At 40.2% G+C, this 18848-nt stretch overlaps 1 protein-coding gene and 1 long non-coding RNA gene across 4 annotated transcripts in view; one reads left to right on the forward strand and one right to left on the reverse strand.

Annotated features, from left to right (window-relative positions):
* Nucleotides 1-18848, reverse strand: part of LOC129170385 (mediator of RNA polymerase II transcription subunit 13-like) — a 102007-nt gene that overhangs the window by 32807 nt on the left and 50352 nt on the right. For all 3 annotated transcript variants that reach the window (XM_054757873.1, XM_054757872.1, XM_054757871.1), the window contains exons 3-4: nucleotides 9115-9199; nucleotides 5075-5158 (exon numbers count right to left, since the gene is read on the reverse strand). In XM_054757873.1, coding sequence (XP_054613848.1) covers nucleotides 5075-5158; nucleotides 9115-9199 — 169 coding nt within the window. The remainder of the gene's footprint in view (nucleotides 1-5074; nucleotides 5159-9114; nucleotides 9200-18848) is intronic.
* Nucleotides 3138-5097, forward strand: LOC129170388 (uncharacterized). Its single transcript, XR_008566592.1, has 3 exons — nucleotides 3138-3243; nucleotides 4066-4146; nucleotides 4896-5097. It is a non-coding gene; the product is annotated as an uncharacterized LOC129170388 (long non-coding RNA).

Here is an 18848-nt window from a genome sequence, read left to right on the forward strand (position 1 = left end):
ATACAAAAACATCTCTCTTCTGTTTTGACATTATGTGACCTTGGTCTATGGCCGGGCACCGAGTGTTGCCAAGACGACGGCTAATAGCTCAATGTCAGCACATGGGGGGGAGGAGAGCATCTGTGCACTATTTGATTTAGTATGATGTATTGTTGAGGAGATAATACAACTTTGGGTGCTGTGGAAATGTTTTTTGTCTGTAAAATATGAATGTATAAACTAGTATAGGCTGCATATGGTCATGAATGCCAATGCTAGCCCTTACAGATTTACAGTGCATTGTGCTTGGCATGCACAGAATGACTGAACTAATGAGAGGGACAGACTCTAATGCATCAATTCAGCCGCCTGCACTAATGATTAATTTATGACCACCCCTCCTTTGCTACCTCTTCCTCCCTGAAAATCTCTCATCCCTCCCTCACACAAGCGTCTGATGCAATTCGCTACCAACCCAGAGAGCTCCCTCCTCATTCCGACACAAAGAGAGCAGAAGGGAAGGGAGGGTTGGAATTCTACTCCTAGATGCGCCACTATTCGCCCCCCCGAGGACACACGCCAGATAAACACCAGGGAAGCTTGACAAAGGCGGGAGGCTGAAGGGGGCGGGGGAGTCGTGTGTTCCCGGCGCCCTCTATTGGGGATAAAAGGCACAGCGTGGAGGTGCAGAGGAGACAAAGGAGATGCTTGCAGCTGAGGCGGGAGGTCACATGACATGAACTGAGCAATGCTCCCGAGCGGCGCGAAAGATCAAAACGCCGCGCAGTAGGGTACATTTAGAGGAACATTTGCACGCAAACAAGCAATACACTCGTTTGCTGCACTGATATTACCTCCTCCTACTTCCAGGATGTTCAATAATTCAACGACATGAGGCAGGGAGAGCAATGTTGTTTTGACATGTCAAAATAACGACTAGCACAACCAGGAAGTAGACAAGCTTACATTGTAAATAACGATGAAAGTTTTGGGTCAAGTGGTCTTTGAACTAGAAGATCAGGAAATGGAAAATGTACCCCACACAGACTATAAATATAATATTAGCAGCAACTGCTTTTCACTGTACACAGCAGTAACAACAACATTAGGAATCCATATGCACGTGTATGGTGTTGACAAGGTGCACTCCTGATTACAATTTTAAGACAAGTTGAAAAACTGCAAGAATTTATATTTAGCACTGTTTGATCAATAGTTTAAGACGACAGCCTTTAAAAGCCAAACTCTTGCCAAAAATGTCGATTCAATGTAATTTTCTGTCCGGTGTTCACACTGTCATGACCTCTTGATGGCAAAGGCAAAAAAGCTTCCTCTCTTGAAACGAGGTTGGATTGTTGAGCCGCATGAGCGAGGCCTCTCGCAGCACGCAATTGCTGCTGAGGTTGGACGCAATCAGAAAGTCATTTTAAACTTCTTAAAAGATCCTGAGGGTAAAAAGTCAAGTGGTAGGCCCAAAAAAAAGCTGGCTGTTCGTCGACACAAGACGATCCTCGGCCCAAATGAAGGTTGTTACTGGGGCCGAGTGCAGTGCAATAAGAAGGCAGACTCAAGACAGCATCTGCGAGAGAAGCGTTCTAAGAGGAAAAAAAATGTCTTTGGAATTTTCACAAGAGCACCAAACGTGCAACATTGAAAGGCGGAAGAAAGTTTTGCTTTCTCATGAGAAAAAAATGGAGTCTTGATGGTCCTGATGGCCTCCAACGTTACTGAAATGACAAGGAGATCCCACCTGAGATGTTTTCCACACGGCACAGTGGAGGAAGCACTATCATGACACGGGTTGCTTTTTCCTTCAATGGAACAATGGAGCTTCAGGTTGTGCAGGGGCGTCAAACGGTAGATGGTTATGTGGATATGTTGCAAGGGGCATCACTCATGACTAAAGGACCATGTCTGTGTGGTATTGACTGGGTTTTCAACAGGACAACGCTGCAGTTCACAAGCTCCAAGAATGCCTTTATAGACTTTGCTTTATGCACTGGGCCACAAAAAAGATCTTCTCACAACATCAAAATAGATATTCTCACAGCATCTCATAAGTTCACAACTTCATAACATTCAAGAATTCCACCGTAACCTCTGATTGGTTAATTAATGATGGAGTGACCCAATACTTTAGTCCATTTGGTGTGTCTCTCACTGCTTGTTCTAATCCACATGTGTCAAACTCGTGCCCTGGAGGGCCGAGACGCTGCAGGTTTTCTCTCCAACCAGTTTCTTCAGCAGGTGATTTAATTGATGAGCTCCTTCCCTCAAACTGAAGGTGTTGATCATTAAAATCATTTACATTTGCACAACAGCATGTGAAATCGATTGTGTTGCTTCCTTAGTGGACAATTTGATTTCACAGAAGTGTGATTGACTTGGAGTTACATTGTGTTGTTTAAGTGTTCCCTTTATTTTATTTGGAGCAGTATATTAGAAAACACACGCAGTCACAAAGAATCTGATAAATGATTTGAAAAAAGAAGAAGAATAAGAGGTGAGCTTCATCTCCAGTGGTAGCGCTGGCAGAATACAACAAAACAGCACAATTCCCAACAGGAAAGCAAATGAATTCACACTTAAATAACAGTAGTAATGTGTGATGGCACCCTCCTTGTGAAAACAGCTCCAACACTCTTTGGCGTAGATTCTACAAGTGTCTGTTTTTTTTCCCCTGTTCTTTTGTTTCCTTTGACAATATTGATACCGAATTGCCCCGAATAAATGACAAACCTGAACATAAAAAAACATTTTCTCAAGACAACAAATACAGTCGTCCCTCGCTACATCGGGTTTCGAACATCGCTCCCTCACACTATCGCGTTTTTTCAAAAATGAAATAATTAATGTATAATCTCTGTCCCATATCTTCCAGTCTATAACTCGCACTATTTTCATGGTCCTGCGACTTACTACTACTACTACTACTACCACTACTACTACTACTCCAGAGCGACTGCCACACTGACAGCCCCGACAGGGCGCTCTAGGCTTGTGTGCCATTGAGTGTATTTGTCGTGTTGTTACACTTCAATGCCCCTAAATGGCTCTAATGTGTTAGGCATCTGTGGAATATGTCTGCTGTATGGATGAGCTGTCAGTTGTGCTGTCTCTATACTAGAGACAAGATGTTGCCGCCCACTCTGAAATAAAGCCACCCGAACAAGAGATAAGGCGCCCTCTACTTCCGGACTTGGCGGAGTTGTTCAGAAGTGACACCGAGGATGAAGACTACAATGGATTTGGTAGTGATTTGGGGTGAGTTTGGCAAACTAGTTATGTTATGTTGTTTAGGCTATAGTTATCTGAATGGCTTTTAATATGTTAACATACAACCCATTCATGTTACGTTACCAGACGCCTGTTTAGCCTGTTCTCCATTTTCTTGTTATTTCATAAAATAAATGTAAAAAAATGGGACTTATAGTCCAGTGCGACTTATGTATTTTTTTTTTGCCTCTTCATTGTGCATTTTTTGGCTAATAGTCCGGAAAATACGGTAATACTGTGGTCACTAGGCATCAGCAATGTTGCCTTAAAGTGCTCACGACACCAAAAAAAGGTTGGAAAAAAAACTATAACAAAATGCAAGTACTCACTCAATACAACATGTTTGTCATACTGCTGTCAAAGATAAATAATCAACTACGAAACAGCAGTAAAATGAAGTGGTGATTTTGACACGATTTTGGCACACCCCCTAGTTTGATTCAAACACACGCAGCCATGAACTCTCAGCAAAGCCAAGAAAGTGACATGTTCACAACAATAACACAATAATTACATTCACTGACATAGTGTTGTAATGACTATGATACAGCGCACACACAAAAAATGGCCACAAGTATGCTTTTTGACTGGCAGTAAGTGACACTGACAGTTATATGCACACTGCAAAATAAAAGACCAGTGAGCAGCGATCACTCCTTAATTAGCTATGGAATGAAACCCCATACTATTATTCTAAAATTCATAGAATAGATCCTGTAAAAAAATCTGGATTTACCTACTGAAATTGGCAGATGGATTGCAAGATAGGCTACAAAGATGAGTGACAGCTATTCGTGTTTTGCATTTCAGGTCTAGAACACTTACTGGTGAAACCGTCATCGAGATGCAAACAGCCATGAATGCCCACGAAGAAAGACATGTTTAAAAATGGTAACTATTACACTCACATCTAAGACAGGAAATATGCCTTTCGATGTTATGTTTCACAGCGGAAATAACAAGATTAACATGTGTTTTGGTGTCATGAGCACTTTAACTTGCACCGCATAGTCAGTCTTGCATGCATGTCATGAGCTCTCCTCCCATTCTGTGTGGAAGTGGTTTGTTGTTCGCCACTCAGTTTCACACCCTTTCTTAAATTGAGAATAAATAAATTGGAGGCTGACTGGTTAGCTCGGTAGGTTGCTATGCTGAGTCCTTACAGAGATCCCGTAGCCTGTGCGTAGGAGTTACACAATGTGGTGTCAACAAAGCTGGCAGTAGTGGTACGTATGTGTACGCCAGATGCATGTCAGCCTGGCTGTCTTGTACTGTATATAAATCAAGTGACAAACATCACAGTGAGGCTGAATGATAAGATGATGTTTTTTTAATGCCTTGCAATTACGTTTGAGATACCACAACAACAAGGAACTTCCTGATTTAAGGAAGTTAAGATTTAGGACATAAGCATATACTGGATTATTTCCTGTTCTATGGTTGTCATCACACTTTTCTTCTGTGTCAACACTGGTTCCCTTCTGTGGTGGCATCGTAAATAACAAAAAATAGCATTAAACTATAAGGGCAATTTCGACAGCACCCAGTCAACACTCTTTAAGTCGATCACAAAACACAAAACACGCACAATATAGAGAGGCAACAAAACCCATTCAGTGAACCTCTCCGGTTTTTAATAGCCTCATGCTGCAGGCATACTGCTATCAGCCCCGAGGACGACCAGATTGGACAAAGCACATGAAGGACATCCCCGCTAGCTGTGTCGCTCTCGTAAGATGCCAAACCAAGTCTAGTTCAGTTAGGTAACTCTTCCACAAAGACAAAGCACAGTAGAATATGCTTGTGTTGGTCCACCTACCTGCTGCCCAGAGACTTTTCCTGCAGCTCATGTGGCTTGAAGAACCACTTCCCAACCCGCACGAAGCCCTTGTCCATCAGACATCTGGAGAAGTCAAAAGAGGGTAACAAATAAGATACTTTAAGTACCAAGGAGAAATATGAACGATAATCATCTCTTTTACAGTGTGTGTTGTTACGATTTTGTGAACTTGATAGTAGATAAATTGCATCTGGGAGTAACTGGGATAAAACAGTTTGTGCAGTACTTGGCTGCAACCAGCAAAGGCGCCGTTAATTCAGTCTCAACTAGTTTGCTATCTAAAGATAGCAAATCTAAAGATAGCTATCTGCCTGTATTGTTTCTTGAAATCGCTCATTTTAGTGCATTGTTTGAGTTCCTTACTCAATCTGTTACATAATTTGATTCCGCATACTGAAATGCTAAAGGTGTTTAGCGTTGTCCTTGCATATAAGTGCTTTAAGTTACATTTCTCTCATTTCTCATTTTAAGTTACATTTCTCTCCTCTTTTGTTGAGAAGAATTTGATTCTATTTTTGGGTAACAGGTTATTGTTTGCTTGATGCATAATTTCAGCTGTTTGAAAATGAACTAAATTAACACATTTTAATAATTGTGGTTTTAGGAAGAAAGGGCTGGTATGTTCTCTATAAGCGGCATTATGGATGATCTTAGCAGACCGTTTTTGTAACACGGTTAGCGAGTGCTGTGTACTTTTCTAGTTATTTCCCCAAATCTCCACACAATAGGTTACATATGGTCATACCAGAGAACAATAGAGCGTATGGAGTGATTTTTGATTCAGAAAAAAGTGCGCCTTATTGAGAATAGAAGTGTTTCTTGCCACTTTATGTTGTACATTTTTGATGTGGGATTTTCAGCTCATTTTGTCGTCTATTGTAACACCTCGAAATGTGTTTTCATTCACCCTGTCAATGTCTGTGCCATCTGTTTGTATTTGCACATCAATGTCCTTTCTGCTATTACCAAATAGCGTTATTTTAGTTTTACTTAGGTTCACGGATAATCTGTTTTGATCAAACCACTTTTTTAGTCTAGTCATTTCATCTGTGACTTTATTTATGAACTCTTGTGTGAACAAAATGCAGTAGTATCGTCTGCAAATAATACTAGCTTTAGGTCTTTCGTTGCTTTACAGATATCATTTGTATCTAGTATTGACCCCTGAGGTACACCACAAGATATATTTAAGCAAGCATGTAAAGTCTCCCAGCTTCACGTATTGCTTCCTATTTCCTAGCTATAGCTTTTTACCCAATTCAGTACTACCCCTCTGATTCCATAGCTTTCTAGTTTGTCAATTAAGATATTGTGATTAATTGTATCAAATGCTTTTGTTAAGTCCATAAATACTACGGTCTACAGCATGTTCTCAGTTATTTCGATGAGTGCCGTGGATGTTGAAATGTTAGTTCTGTGTCTGTATTGGCTGTCTGTAAGTAATTTATTCTTATTTATACATTTATCTAACCTGTTGTTGAATAGCTTTTCAATGATTTTTGAAAATAGTGGGAATAAAGAAACTGGTCTGTAATTTATAAATTGATGTTTGTCTCCAGTTTTGAAGATTGGGACTACTTTAGCAATTTTAATTTTGTTTGGGAATTTACCTGTTTGAAATGGTAAATTACCGATGTACGTCAGTGGTTCTCCGATCACATTAATTACCTTTTTTAGCGTTTCCATTTCGATTCTATCATAGTCAGTTGATGTTTTTGCTTTTAATTTGTTGGCAATTTCAATTATCTCCTCTTTTGTCACGTCAGTGAGGAACGTGGAGATGGGATTCCTATCTCTTACTTCATTCTTTGACATGTGATGTATCTCAGCCAATGAAAAGAAAGGTATTTTTGCAGTTATAACTCCATGAAAGAAAACTATTGACTTACTATTACTAGTTCTAATGCTGGGAAATCATGTGAATTGATTTCATGATAATATAATAACTTTTTGTTTTTAAAGAATTGCTACTTTAACCGACACTGTGACCCTCCTAAAGCTACAAAAGTGGATCACAATTTCACAGCAAAGGGAATGGCAAGTTTTTTACTCAAGTCTCCTCCTCAATGGGCTTCCAAAATCTTTCACTTTCATCCCATCAATTTGATGGGATCAAGCTGTTGAGTCGCCGTGCTCCTTATTTGGCCCACCCCGCTATCTTTTCTCCTCACGTCAGTGACCTTTCACACACACACACACACACACACACACACACACACACACACAGTCTTGTCTGTGCGTGTTTCTATGCCAGGGAATTCCAAAGTGGATCCTCAAATCCAGGTCACAGATTTACACAATTATTTCATAGACTCCACTTGGCAACGTAAAGCTTTCTCAACCGCCGGTGCATTCATTCAGTCATTTGCTGTACTTCCAGGCTTGGCTGTTTTTAACAATAAATTCCACCGGTAACCAGTAGAGGGAGCCTGGGGGCAAACCAACCAATTGTTGCTTAATTTACCCAAAAGACACTTAGAGCTTCATCCAGCTAATTTGCCCAAAAAAACACGACATTACGGGCCATCATTGCTAACTTTTTTCTGTCGCCTTTTTTGCGGGGGGGTCCACGAATCCCGCCGCACTTTGAACACCCCTGCATTCCAAAGACCTTTAGTAATTGCCCTGATCTTTGCTCTCTCTTGCAATTTGCCGCCATTATTAAATTGTTCCTAATTACTTTGCTTGTGATTGTTTGATTAAGACCTTCTTAATTGACTCAAATTTACGTTCATTCGAGCAGAGACAAAAAAGAAAATCACTTGCGTGCGACAAAGTTTATTTCCACCGCGCACCACGGAAGAGAGAGTGATCCCTCTCGTGCCGCCAGAGTAGTTAGCAATAAAAGGCGTTAGCTTCAAGGTAATAGGAAGGTTAATTCCGTCTGCCCCCTGTGATGATCGCTGATGCTTAACTTAATAGAGAGCAAATATGTGCTGCTTCATTTAACAGATGGCTCTGAGTCAGAAAGGAGAGTTTGGGATACTTGAGCAAATGATTCACTGCTCAGATTATTATTTTCATTGAGTTGATGATGCCAGAAGGCAAGAAGAGTTGACTAACTGTGACTTTTTTGGCTCTTTTGTTTGGGGATGCACTTCAGAAATCTTTCAGAATGACCTTAGAGATAGATGGGAATTACATTTAGCCAATACGACTGCTCCTCGGGTTTCGAACAAGTTCTGTTCCAAGACTGTGAGTAACTTGTGTTTTAGTGTAAATCAGAACTTATACCTATATGATGCCTAAATTAAAGGGATGGTTCGGATTTTTTGACACAAAGTTGTATGACATCCCCATCAGCAGTGGGCTATAGCAACAGTGGCCCCCCCATTTGGTCCCGAGAGTCCAGTTCTGGTCGGATTTCCGTGACAAGGAACGTAGCTCTGCTTAGTTGCTGGGTCATTTATGTAAAAAGTTTGGCTTCTCAAAATAATATGCGTTCAAAATAGTAATACATCTGCATGATAAAAATGCCTTCCCCAAAAAAATCAGACCTCACAAATCGCTCGGTGTTGTACTTGTCTGCCGCCATGTCTCCCTCCGCGCACTGTCACCTCTCCATTCGTGTGTATGTGACGAAGGCGCTCGCATTCTTGTATTTAATCTGTTTATTACTGTCAGGGAGCCGTGTATCAAACCTGTTATGGCACGATGTTATAACGTGTATATAGTGGTTAACTTCTTTTTTTCTAATCTCGCCTAATCTTTGTAATGATAATTGACAATATGACACTTAAGACAGTTATAATGTTCATAGTCAATGATAGGAGTGGTTAACTTCTTTGTACACTTGTACGATAGTTCAAAATATGTTAAAAAGTAGGTTATAAACCTTTCATGATGGTGCCAGTTTGACCCTGGGACATATTTCTCTATTTCCATTATTTCCTACGGGAAAAACGGGGGAAAAGTCCTTCAACCGTAGAGAGTCTACTGTACTCACTTTTTGCATTTATCACATACAATACATGCATACAAGTGTATGAAAATAATGCAATATGTGTGTTTTTTTTTACCTCTCCAGCAAGTTGTGCACAGCCTTAAACAGCAGGGTCCTGCACTCGTAAGACAGCCCACACTCCCAGAGTCCCTCCTCAGCAACTGAAGGCAGAAAAGAACACAATCATCATCAAATTATAAATCTCAATATACAGTGTTATTACCCCGCTGCTTTATAATCCCCCCCCCCCCCACTTGGTGGGAATAGTAATGATGTTTTCAGAGACAGTGAAGCATCTGCACATGCCAGCTTGAGGATTATAAACACGCGCGCACACACACACACTTGTTTATAGCACGCCTAGTCTGTCACAACATGCTGCATGTGCTGATGAAGAAACCTGCACATCATATCAGGATGGGGCTACGAGTGTGTGTGTGTCAATGTCACTATATATATGTGTGCGTGTGTGCGCGTGTGTGTGTGTGTGTGTGTGTGGAGTGGTGCCCGGCAGAGCAACTGTCATGTTGGCTGCAGCGACAGGCCAGTCAAGCCCAGCGCAGTTGTCAGCCTCGCTTTAGCTGAAGAGTGGAGGTTCACGGTGACACCCGGACTTGCGTGCTCAGGTTGCACACATGCATGAGGTCAAGACAAAGTGCCGCCTTTTGCTGGAGACTCTGACATTTGTCATAGTTTTACTTGCTTTGAATATGAATTCACAAGTTACTTTGATGAACATCAGCTTTTCTCTTTAACAATTCCACATGCCTGAAAAGGAGTCAGAAGAAGCAGATCTTAATTCTTAACCCTTCTCTGCGTCTCAATAATTATTAATGCTTTGTTCACTTCCTGTGCTTAACATTATACCATCCATCCATCCATCCATCCATCCATCCATCCGCTTCTCCTCATTAGGGTCGCGGGGGTAGCTTATCCCAGTCAGCCTATCAGCCTAACCCAGCTGACTTCGGGCGAGAGGCGGGGTACACCCTGGACTGGTCGCCAGCAAATCGCAAACAGTCAAAGATAGCTAACTGTTACACCGACGTACTCAAAGCAGGAAGCGGCGTGATACCATGCAAGCAGTATGTTTGAATGGTGCCCTGAAGGCATCTGGAGGAACTCGGCATACAGTCCCGCTGATCAGCTGACCTGAGTGAGGGGGAAGGTTTATGAAGATGTAGCAACTCAGAGAAGTAGGGCGGGGTTTGTCCTTTGAGGTATTTGAAAACAAATAAAATCATTTCATAATCAATCCAGGCAGTGGAGTAAAGCCAATATTGGGGAAATGTGGTTGTTTTTTCGAGTGCCAGTAAAAAGATGCGCAGCAACCAACTGAAGACGTGCAATGGACGTCCCACTAACCCCCGCGTGAAGTGCATTACAGTAATCCAGACAAGAGGTGGCGAAGGCATGGGTTACTGTTTTGAAGCGCTCGTGTGAAACAACTGGCTTCATTTTGGCCAGCTGCCTCAATGGAAAGAAGCTTGATTTACAACAGCCCTAATCTGACAGTCGAACTTCAGATCTTCTTTTCAGGAGCACTTCAAACATCTGGAGGTTGCTTTGCATTAGCGCTTGCTAAGAATTGCTTGCTACAAATTGGTATAATGACAGGTGACTGATTTTTACTGAATAAGACACGCACAATGAACATGAAAAAATGATGCAGGATGTAAATTATGAACTATAAAGTAGAGTCAATTGTGAATATTTTGTAATATCCTTTGTCATCTATGAAGCAGACCTATTATATTTGTGTTAAAATAAGATGTTCGCACACACCAGCTTTGAAAACACAATGGGCATTTTTGCCTCTTTTCTGAAATGCTACAGACCAAACCACTAACTGTTTGTGTTTGATTCATATTGATTTGTTTCCATTTAGGGTCTAACCGATTACTCGATTAATCGAAACAACAAGCTTCAGATTAATTGACAAAGAACATAATCGTTAGTTGCAGTCCTACTATAAAGTATAAAGCATTGAATATCAAGAGTATGTGAACATCCCTACTTGTTTACTTCCCAGACGACCTCTTCGACATGTTTCGCAATCAAGCAAACACACAGCAGAAACGCGACAAACAATACGGCAAAATACAAAAACAAACATTAATCCTCTCAAACCAATTCATAAAAAACACAAATAAAATATAAAACATTGCTTTTCTGCAAAACTTTGTCGTTTCGCTGACCCTCTACTTCACACAGGCTGCAGCTGCTCTGTACACAGACCCCCACGACACCCCCAACCACCCACTGTGCTTTCTATCAAAGCCTCATCTTCCTGGAGCTACTGTGACATAGTCCCTACGATTACCATAATGACCGGTATATCACTAGAAAGCACAGAGTATCTCACTTCAGAAATTATTATTGGAATAATTTGGACAGTTCAAGACCTACAGTCATTTCCAAATAGTATGGCAAATCCTATTACCAGCTACATCTTCAGTGTTAGAGGTTTAAAAAGAAATGATTTGGAAACGTCCCGCATGCCGGACAGCCAGGACATCCTGTAAATTGCTTTACAATGTCGAAATTGACATACATGCTGTTGAAATCAATCATTGGTCATTTGTTGTCAGATTGAATATTGCTGCTGTACATGTGTCAAATGAAACAGCCGTGCATCCCCTTTTTTTTGGTGCATGCTCCCATTACCCCCCTTCCCAAATCAACACATACATTGCGCGTCCAGTTAACAGTGCTCGTCTTTGTTCTCGGCCATATCCCTGCAGAGGTTGCTGGAGTTTTGCAGGGTGTTTTCTTACCAGGTAGGGTCGAAAGGGTCATCATAGAAAGACGCAAGAAAAGAAAAAATGGTAATGGTTCGGTTTACTTCCACATTGCTTAACTAGGCTACGGTAAAATACCTTACATGTTTACATTTGCACCATTTAACATGTCTGAAAGGGATTAGCGAGTATTTAATCCTACCCCTTCTCAGCGTCTCAACACTGATAGTTTGTTCACGTCCTGTGTTTAACATGTTAAATAATATGGGAAAGGGATAAATAATGTGTACTAATACAGTTAATAGATTCAGTAAAAAAATCAATAAATTAGGAAGTATTGCACAGTGAAACGTAAGTATAGAATATATGATAAACAATACCTTCATTAAATCATAAGAATAAATAAGTACAGGAGTAAAAAGTGATGGAAACATCATGATGAATAGATAAATGTATACCCAGCTTATAACATATAAGGTGGCCTGGCCTGGGGGGATGGTATGGTTGGGCTTCCTCCTCCACCTCTGATTTATTGCGCTTTGTGTTAATATTTTCACCACTTTTAACACAATGAATGAAATTTCCTTACTCGCCAGATTTGCCCCATGTCACCATGGAAACGCAGCCGGTGAGAACATGGCGTCCTGGCATTCAATTTCAACAGTGGTCCCTTCTCTCCTCCTCCTCCTCCTCCTCCTCCTCCTCCTTCCTCTGTTCTTTTGCTTCCAACACCCTTCCACCTCCTCCTCCTTCCTCTCCAACCCACCCAGCCCTCATTTACTCCTGCTGGAGGGTGCAGACAGGAAGCTCGCTGGAGCCGGCTTGCACTAACGCAGCAGAGAAGATGAGCAGAATGCCAAGTCTCTGGCAAATCCAGCTCATTAGCTCTTCTCACCGCTCTCCTGATAGCTCCCTTTTTTTTCCTGCATCGCTTAAAAAGACCAACTTCGCACCCCCTCCTGCCCACCAACACCCAATCTCCACAGGCAGCTCCACAGGATGCCCCGCAGTCTCTAATATAGATCTTTGCAAATCTTGCCATAAATCACAACCAAAAAGTCAGCAAAACACAAACAGAATCAATGCAATGGTGTTCAAAACAGATCTCGCTGTTTTTAAACTTGTTCTACTGTTAATGAAAGTCAACAAAATAAAATAATCGAACTGTTGTCATGTGTGGTAAGATTCCACTCCAGGTAGGTAGGTGGCGATGATGAGGATTACTGTGTCATTACCGACACTGTATTATATGTATGTGCTTTTAGTAGATATTTCATGTACATCGTTGGTTATAATTCCTGTATAATAGAGCTACACAAAGTCAATAATAATGACAATAGCCATAAATGATATGTTATATACAGTACATCATTTGACATTCTATAAATTAGTTTTGTTTTTTTTTTGTTTTAATTGGTTTTATTTATTTTAGTTTTTATTTTATTTTATTTATCATCTACTTTTATTTTATTTATTGCTTTTATTGTTTTTACTTCTCGTTTCAAATACTATTTATATATACATATATATACTGTTTTAAGTGTCTTTGTTTTTATTTGATCGCTTAGTTTTTACTGTATTAATTTTACTTTTACTTTTTATTATTTAATGTTTTACTAGGCTGTGCAGCACTTTGGAAACACTTTTTAGAAAATGTGCTGTCTAAATAAAGTGCAATGGATTGGATTGAGTAGTTAGTCATTGTAATTATGAATATGCATTATATTTAATGTCTCTTTTGGATCTAGACTTTTACAATAAAAACACGTGCTTTCATAGATATTCTTTGCACGGCTTTAGGGAACAACTTTGCTACACAAAGTTAATAATGATAATAATAATAATAAATTACTTATACATTGTGGGGTTCATTAAAATTTTTACTCCATCAGTTATACATTTATTTTTTTTAGTCATCTTATTTAATATCTCCCCCTGTTCTTACTTTTATCATTTTATTCCTATTTAGTCACTATTATTAAATTTTAATGTTATTTTTATCCTTCATTTTCCACATTTTTATTGCACCGGCAATGTACAGTAGTGTCATTATTTCAACTCAACTTTTTTTTTTTGCTTCTTGATTATTTTTTTTTTTTGACACCTTCCTTTCTTTCGACACAAGAAGTGAACAGAAAGGAAATGGCAAAATGTCAGCAAACGAAGTTATGGGATGAATAAATTATCAGTAATAAACAATTTAAAAATATTCACATTTGAGAGGTTGAAATCAGAGGGTATTTACGTTTTTAAAACAAAAAGCGATTAAGGGAATACCACAATAGTTGCATCGATGAAGTGGATAATCGACTCATCATCGGTTCATCGATGAATTTTTGAAGCTCTGATTAATATATTAAAAAGTAGTTGAAAACATCCCCATTTTGAGGGCACAGGTAAATGAATTATAACAATGAATGTAGCATTATAAAGAAATATGTTGTTGACGACCACGATGTATCCCACTGGCCATCTTCCAATTCTTATACTATAAAATTTGTTGGAAGAAAAAACAATCAGGTTGCAACAATACGCTAACTGGGAAACAAATCTAATAACATCATCAAAATAAATTTTTTCACCCATGTTGTGATCTCAAGTTCCCTGATAAACACGGAAAAAAATGTAAAAGAATGTAATTCAACGTTTGCTTTAGGTTGACATTTAAATTCTGTGCCCTTTCAGCTAAAAGGGTTCATTCTAACATGGAACTTTCTATGCTTGACTGCAGTAGAAGCAGTAATAAAACCTTTCCTGCAGTCGTAATAGAACACATTTAGGACACGCAAACATGCTGACGTAGCACCATATTAATACATTGTGGGTTACAGAAACATTGTGTAAAAAAAAAAAAAAAACCTCCACGCAAAGATGGTGTAAAAATCAAACAATCTGACAAATGATGTATGTACGCTAGAAGAGAAACACTGTGCCACTGTCACTGTAGCAACAGCGTGTCACTAAGGCCGCCACATTTTGAGATTTACTGCCTGTTAATCAGGGAGGGGGTAAAAAAAAAAAAAAAAAGAAAAAAAAAACAGATGGCCCGAGGGAAAACGTGTGCTGCAGAGAAGTGAAATGTGCAGCTAGCTGAGTGCAATAGGGCTTTAATGCATCATGATCCGTCATTCATCACTGATGCAGCTAACAGCCCAGTGCAGTACGCCCTGGAGAATGTAAATGGGCTGCATGTTATCAGCCGCTGTCTCGCAATTAGATTAAACGCAGGCCTTGTCGTTTGGGCTTTTTACTGATTAGCGCAAGAAACAAGGCTGATATTCTACAGAAAAAGAAGCTCAGAGTCTTTCATACATTGAGATATTGGGGATTTCAAATAGAAAAGAATAAAACAGTAGCACTCCACTATGAGGGTAGGCTTATATTGTGTTTATACGCTGGTTTTTAATGAATTGAATACATTAAGACTTATTAAAGTACTAGAAATGATCAGCAAAAGTACTGTAACTACCGCTTTGCCAAATAGGAAGCTAACTACTTTGAGCCTTAGTTAGTTATAAATGGTAACGCATCAGTATTTACATTATAGTTCATATACTTCACTATGACTCCCTTTTGATAGTCTAACTATCTACAGTATTAAAACATTTAGCCGACGGGGTCGGGTGCTCATTTTTATACACCGGTATACCGGTATAAATCCTTCCAATGATAATAAAATCACGTATACCGGTAGAAATAGTATTTTCAAACACACAGTTGATGACATGTTTTCACTGCGACTGCACGCTGCGGTGCACTGTGTTGATGCATTGGCGCTTCACCTCCAGCGCCAGCATGGTCCCGCGATGGCAGAGAAAGCAGAGCAAACAACAAAACAAACCGAGAGAGAGAATATGAGCATGGCTGAAGGCGGCGGAGAAGCGTAGACTACAGCCGAAGAACTTGTTGGTCAACGGGAAGTGTAATATGGAAGTGGTTTGGTTTCAATAGAGCAGACGAAGTACGGACACGTGGGGTTGCCGAGCAACTCAACCATATATTAGCCTCACGGTTCACGACATAACCAGCGACTGGACTTTGAAGTCGTCCTGTCTCCAGACAAGTTTTTTTTGTTGAGTTGAAGGAGTTTCTCCAGGAATGGGACTTAGATGAGAAGAAACAAGCGTGTGTAACTACTGACAGTGGATCTACTGTTGTGAAAGCAGCTGCCCTGAACAACTGGAATAGACCGGCTTGCTTTGGACGGTGTCTCTACACAGTGCAATGGGTAAGCTTACTTTTAATTTCATTGTTGTTAATTATATGGGGTTAGGGTTTGCAGCTTTTTATGCAAGACTCCGCTGAATTTCATTATGTCGTCATATTGTGATACATGCAAAGGTTCATATCGCCCAACCCTACCTTATATACCAATAATAATAATAGTAGTAATAATTAAGACTGTAGTAACAAATAATATCTGTCAGTAAACCATTTATAAAATATATTTTTACATAAAGACACATTTATTTGTTTGTCTAAGCTAACCACTTGGTGGCGCTGTTATTAAACGTCATAAATCTGATTGATTTGAATTTTCTCCCACACCTCAATGTGCTTCTACAAATCACCCACGGTAACTTTCGGGTGTTTTCGAGATAAAATTTAGTACACACCTTCAAATGACTGACAAGCACATTAAAAAGCAAGACTGGCTGAAAAACATGGCTGCCATCAAGCACAATGTCTTAGCAACTAAATGTCCATAAGTCAATGACCAAACTGTGAGGATATTATTAGTATTACGTGTATGCTAGCATGCCTTCCAAAGAATTTTGAGCACAACCCATTGGGGGTTGCCAAAAATGTCATTTAGAGAGTGCAGTATCTCCACCAGGGGGAGCAATCATTCGCCAAGCAAACAAACAAACAAACAAAGCTGGTACTGATCCCAAGGCTGTGACAATACAACAACACAACACACGCTGACCTCTGGCTGCACATTTCCTTCCTTTTCTCTCCCTCTTTTGCTTGTTCATTGGTCTTGGATCAATACTGCTCAAGGACCACCAAACCCCACCACCATCGCCTCCTCCCCCGACCCATGTCTCAGCAGTGTGGAGCCCACGTGCTTTTACCCCACGGTCCACTTTCCTAATTAGCTGCCGTTCTGTGGCAGCTCGACGCTAGTCACTGGGGGTATACTTCGAAAAGTGGCTCAACAATCCCGGGGTTTCTGCTCAAGATGCAGCAGCTCAACAAAACCCAAGTTCCCCAAACAAAGTTAAACGGTACTGCAATGGTGGTTATCAACTTACTTTGTTAAGTCACGTAAAGGGGGGGCGGGGGGGGGGGGGGGGGGGGGGGGGTGAAGCGATCCCAGCCAGTGTAGTTTGCACAAGATGAGCGAGTAATTATTATGGAGCGTGTTGAGGAGTTGAAAAAGATGATTACTGCCAAAAGCAACACTGTCGCCGCCAATAGAGCGAGGGAGGACCGCTGGCAGAAAAATACCGAGCATGTAAATGTGCAAGTTAACACTGATTATTCTACTAACCATACCCTACTAGTCTTTTCATTTATCGACGCTCAACAATGCACAACTTTGACATATTAACACTTAGCAACATAAAATGCTGTACCTCTGTGTGACCACTAGGTGGCAGCGTTGGCGTGTTTTCTGGCAACCTTTTTCCTTTGTGCCAATTTTTCCTTTTTGTTAGAATAAAGAAGTGTTTTTTTGCAGTTGATCGATGCCTCAGAGTATTTATTCGACCACCAAATATTGTAATATAAGAAGTCTAACGGGCTGAGTACTCATGTGGGGACCTCTGTGACATATACGTCTGCAAACACTGACCGAGTTAATATTTGTTATTGCATTTTATTCCTGATAGACGGCTCAAAAATTGAGCAAATGTAGCATATTCCCTCGGCTGAAAATCTATACCTCTTATAGAGAATTTCATCAGGGAATGCTAGGGAATCAGTGTGATCTCGAAGTAGCCACTCCCGTCGTAGTGCTGCCTGAATTGTTCTTGCTCCCACGTCCACCGGGTTCCGTATAAATGGTGACACCATCTCCGAATGGGTTACACATTGAAACAGCAGTGCTTTCATACCCAATTTTAAGCTGAAAGTCTTGACATAAACCTGGTCGAGACCAGGTTATGAGTTTAGCCTACGTTACCATGGTGATGTAGCTGCTTTGAAAGAGAGCGACCTTCGTTAAACAGGCAAGCCGGCTTTACACTCAACACGCCTCGCGAACCCACTAAACTCGCTTCGCAGTATACCCCCACCGTGTTGTGATAATAACCTTATATTTTTAATGCTCGGGTGATGGTCAGGGGCTGCAGTGTTTGTTTTTTTTAACTTTCTATGGTGTTCATGTTGAATACAGGCTTGGTATTTTTTATTTGGGCTTAATGTGCAAAAACTAAAGTTTATAGTGCAGTTTTTTTATTCATTTTAAACATATCCCATTGCTTTCATTGGTCCTTGGCGCACAAATTATCATGCTCCAGGAATTCTGCCTAGCAACAAGTGCCAGCCAGCAAAAAAAATAATTGTCGGATTTTAAAATCTGTTAAGAGATTTCAGTGAGGAAACATTATTTTTACAATGTTCACGAATTGACCCGAGTACTGCATTATCTGTACTATATTGAAACTCTGAAATTCAAAGACTTTTTTTTTGAGAAAACCAATATATTGCTTGATAAGCAATTAAGGCATCTAATAGTGTAACTTTAAGATTTCATTAGTTGTGTATATATTTTTTAATTATATTATTGTCAAAATACATTTTTAGATCTATTTAATGTTTGCTCTGTTATTCATATTTCCCCCCCAAAAAATTAAAGTGCATTATTTTTCTTAGTGAATGTCAACAGACTCAGTAGAATGGACTCATGTTGCAAAAGATATGCATGCACATCGTGTATAACATGTTTCCATGTAGTCATTAGACATCGTGTAATGGAAATATGCACATAGCAGGCATTAAGACCCAGAGAGTCCTGTAGAGAGGCGGTGCATTAAGCAGAAGGCTTGTGGGGGAAGTCTGGAATCAATTAGATGACTGAGCTGCAGTTTGCCTTTGCATAGTTGTGAGTGTGAGTCAGGCA

The sequence above is a fragment of the Dunckerocampus dactyliophorus genome, chromosome 17 (assembly GCF_027744805.1).
Source record: "Dunckerocampus dactyliophorus isolate RoL2022-P2 chromosome 17, RoL_Ddac_1.1, whole genome shotgun sequence".
In the NCBI taxonomy this organism is placed as follows: domain Eukaryota; kingdom Metazoa; phylum Chordata; class Actinopteri; order Syngnathiformes; family Syngnathidae; genus Dunckerocampus; species Dunckerocampus dactyliophorus.